This window comes from Lucilia cuprina, chromosome 4 (genome assembly GCF_022045245.1).
Source record: "Lucilia cuprina isolate Lc7/37 chromosome 4, ASM2204524v1, whole genome shotgun sequence".
Taxonomy (NCBI): domain Eukaryota; kingdom Metazoa; phylum Arthropoda; class Insecta; order Diptera; family Calliphoridae; genus Lucilia; species Lucilia cuprina.
Genome location: NC_060952.1, coordinates 91,316,284 through 91,320,719, shown reverse-complemented (window position 1 = coordinate 91,320,719; position 4,436 = coordinate 91,316,284). Strand labels below are relative to the sequence as shown.

Below are 4,436 nucleotides of genomic sequence, written 5' to 3'. Positions count from 1 at the left end.
ACAATAAAAACTGTTGTTTTAATAAAAAAAATCAACTTTTTTGCTCTTCTTTTTTTCTTACAGATTTGTCTTATTATATGGATGTTTGAGTGAGTGTGTGTGAATGTATCTTTGAAGTTAATGATATTTGCTGTTGGAAAAACAACAGAAAATGAAGAAGATCCCTAACACAATTTTAAAATAAACAACAAGACGTCATTGTTGTTGCTGCTATTTAATGATATTTACAACAACAACAATAAAAAATTACTAGAAAGAGGATGCTACTGCAGTTTACAAAAGTTTTTATTGTGTTTTGTTTTGGTTTTTGAAATACAGTCATCGTCTGCACAACAGATTTAAAGCGTTGGCGACAAACTACCATGACGGATTCAAATAACAAATAAAACAACAAAGCAAAGTTAAAATTTTAATGTTTTCAAAAAAAAAAAAGGAAATGAAATGAAAAAATAAATGCACGTTTTTTATTACAGATTACAGTAACAAATACTCAAAAAAAAAAAAGAAAACCAAAAGGAAAACAACATCAAAGTGAAACAGAAAAGAAAAAAAACATAAATAAACAAGAAATCATTTTAAAAATGAGTTTTTAAGAAGAAAACAAAAAAATACAAAAAGTAACAGCAAGTGTTGAGTTTAAAAATAAAATCACATAAAAGGACTAGTAAACCTTTTTTTAGCAAAAAAAAAAAAAATGTGTTAAAGTTTAGATTTAATATAAAAAGCTAAACAAAAAGAAAAAAAGAACATTAAGAAAAATATTATAAAAAAATATACACTGCAATTTATCTTACGCCTTTTGTCCATAAATGGACTTTGAGTCTGAGTTAAGTTTTTAAAATTTAACAGACAATATGGCAGCAGCAACAGCTACAAACGTTACCTCTAGCTCAGCATCGACAACAACAACAACGTCTACATCATCATCATCATCATTATCACCATCAACATCATCTTCGACAACAGCAACAACAACGAACCCCTCTATTAGCCATAATAATTTCCATGAATTATGCCGCAGTTGTGGCAAAACAAATGCAGCTGAACTACTATATGATCTCTTTCCAACCACAAATTCACCATTTAATACATCATCAACCACCTGTTATACACATTTAAATAATTCCAACACCTCCTGCTCCACATCGAAATGCTCATTATCTTCAAAATCTTCTTTGTCATCTTTAACATTTGATAGTGTGGCCGCAACCGCAAAAGCCACCGCCAAAGGTCAAAGTAATATGGATAATATTTTACAAGAAATGCAAATATGGCAATTAATGGTAAGTTTGTTTTTTTTGTGTATTTTTTTAATTTACTAAATAAGTTTAAAAAAAATTTCAATATTTTTGTTTATGATTTTGTTAACATTTAAGAAGATTTAAAGAAAAGATATAAGAATTTTTTGGTTATTTTGCCAGAGGGAGAGAGATGTTTGATTAAAAACAGTGTTAGGCAAAGAGTCTCTTTAACAGATTTCATGCTGTTTAGATTAGGGTTCTATAATTGAAACGAAAAGTCGAATTTTTGCATTTAGTAAAAAGGCGATTTTTCGATTTTTTGCATTTAATTAAAAGTCGACTTTTACACTTTAAGATTTATATAAATAGTCGACTTTTCGAGTTTTTTCGACTTTTTCCGACGTTTTTGGAATTTTCGACTTTTAGACTATTTTCGACTTTTTACAACTTTTACGATTATTATGTGGCCTCCGGTAGGTTAGTGGTTAGTGTTCAAGTTTGGTAGACCGTGGTTTCGATTCCCACCTGTGGCACTGGTTAAGGAACGCACAACAGGCCCGATAGACCCTAGTTGTATTTCTTCGGATTTGATGTATATATGTACATCCTCCTTTCAAACTAACTAACTACGATTATTTTCGATTTTTTTCGACTTTTCGACTTTTTCCGACTTTATTCAACTTTTCGACTTTTTACGACTTTTTACGACTTTTTCCGATCATTTCCGAATTTTCGATTTTTTTCCGACTTAATTCGACTTTTTGACTCTTTCCGACTTTTCAATAAAAAGTCGATTGTTCGATTATTCGAAAATAGATTTATAGAATCTTAGTTTAGACAAAGGTGGAGATATCTGCCTATCTTAGGCAGAGATACAAGCTGCGACGCCGCCGACTTCTTTTAGCTTTAGGCAGCTTAAACGTAGCCCCCGATAAAGATTGAAATCACACATATATTTCAGAACATAATATAACCAATTTTAACGGATTTGCCACTATTTTAAATTCTTATGGCAAATTGAAAAGAGTTGCTAATATTAAAATAGTGAAAACTACTATAATAATGTCCCTTTTGTGCAGAACTTATAGAGAACACACTACTATACAGAGATTTTTCAATATAATAAACGCTTACAAGGTCAATTTCTGAAGAAAAAGTTAATTAGAGTCGATAATTTAGCAGACGCTAATAGTTTCTATAATAAGCCGCCGATTGTGCCCGCTGCACCGTCGCCGTCCATTATTTTGCATCGGCTTGTATTTCTAATCTAAAGTGTAAAGAATAGAAACAGTGAGTGTAATGTAATCTAACAGAATCACTCAGAGATCTTTTTTTGTTTTTCGATGATTGATTTAGAGTAGAGTTAGGCAAAATCCTCTCACTCTTTTGTTATTATAACTATGTTAGTATTTAAAGAGCTCATTTGTCCAGAACATTCTCACATGAAAAGAAAAAGACAGTTTAACTTTGTTAACATTTTTCAAGCAAAAGCCATCAGAGCTCTTTTTGTGGTCCGGATGTTAGGCATATTTCAATCTAATCGAATTTTTCGCTCTGTTGGTCTTATACATTGAAAGATGGACAAGTATCTATCTCTGTGTAGATGTCTACTAAAAAGCAAAAATACACATAGAGAGAGAGAGAACAATGATCATTAGACTGTATCTGCACATGATAGCCTCTCTTTAGGAAATATTATCCTTAAACTGTCAAACTTTTTCTCACCATCAATGCTGTCAAATTGGTCTACATAAGAAATACTGCCTATGACTTCACATATGTTTTGTTAAGGGAAAAACTACAGAGTTACCATACGGTAAACTCATAACGTTAGAATATTGATGAACATGTTTTGAAAGGTATTTTGACAGGCTTTCATTAGCAAAAAGACATTAACAGCGAGTAAAATTTAAACAAAGTAAACATTACAATCTACAGGAACTAATTGTGTTTAATAATTGAAAAATTTTACTTAAATTTAAATATTTTCTCTTACCGTTTAAATTTCAACAAAACCTTTTACAACAGTTTTAAATTTAGTTTAAATTAGTTCCAAACTTAAGCTTAAAACAAAATTTATTTTAAACAAATCAAACTCAAAAATAATACTTTAAAATTTATTGCTTGTATTATTGTTGATTTGTTAATCCCTTTAAATTAAATCCTTAACTAATCATTTCCGGTATTTTTTTTTTTTGTTTCAAAACTTCTGCACAACCCTCTTGTCACTCATCCCTCCCTTTAAAACTAAAAAAAAAGAAAAATCTCCAAAACAACAAACACCTGAGTATTAACAGCAATAAAAACGTTAAATAATTTTGTAAACAAAAAAGGTCAGACAGTAGTGAGTAAGTAGTCAGTCGAATATTGAGAGATTGTTACAAATTAAATCCTTAAATTACGAAAACAATAAACACAATATAATTGAGCTTATGAGGGGATTGTTTTTTTTTCTCTTCTCAAATTGAATATAATTTATTCAATGTTTCTTTGTCAGCGTTCTGTTCTGCAATAATCACAAACATCACGTGTGTGTACTTGAAATTATAATTTAAACAAAGTTACCACGGGCAACTTGTACAGATTAAGTAGAAATAATAATAAAAAAAAACAAAATCACAAATATTTAAGTACGCCCTACATTCTTTACTTTTTGTAGAGTAAAATAGTAACATTTACAAGTGATTAATATATAAATACCTGAGAATTAAATAATCTAGGAGGAAAACCAACCCTCCGTCGTTTGTCAGTTTTTAGGAGTGTGTGGCCAAAAGATTTTTTTGTTTTAAAACAAGAATTTCATTACTTTTGCGTTACTCTGGGTAACTGACAAAAATCAAGTGTTTGTGTCGAAAGCATTCGAATTTTATTTAATTTAAGTCGAATTTCCCCCCAAAAAATATTTGACAGTATTGACTGCTTATGAAATGTGTCATTGACACACAGCGTACTTTTTGAGGGATTTGTAAATGTTGGGGTTTTTATCGATTGTGGAAAGTGATGGTGAAAGCATTTGCATTCTTATATATCAAGCATACTAAGGGATTTGCAAGATTTTTAATGAAATAAGAAGTCAGATTTTAAGAAATAGATGGATAGATAGATAGATAGATAGATAGATAGATAGATAGATAGATAGATAGATAGATAGATGGATAGATAGATAGATAGATAGATAGATAGATAGATAGATAG

The 4,436-nt window shown here is 30.0% G+C and overlaps 1 protein-coding gene across 1 annotated transcript in view; it reads left to right on the top strand.

Moving 5' to 3' along the window:
* Positions 1 to 670: 670 nt before the first annotated feature.
* Positions 671 to 4,436, top strand: part of LOC111689628 (putative mediator of RNA polymerase II transcription subunit 26) — a 41,509-nt gene continuing 37,743 nt past the window's right edge. Inside the window, exon 1 of the mRNA XM_046950286.1 lies at positions 671 to 1,283. Within this exon, the coding sequence (XP_046806242.1) occupies positions 855 to 1,283 (429 nt within the window). The 5' untranslated portion in view covers positions 671 to 854. The remainder of the gene's footprint in view (positions 1,284 to 4,436) is intronic.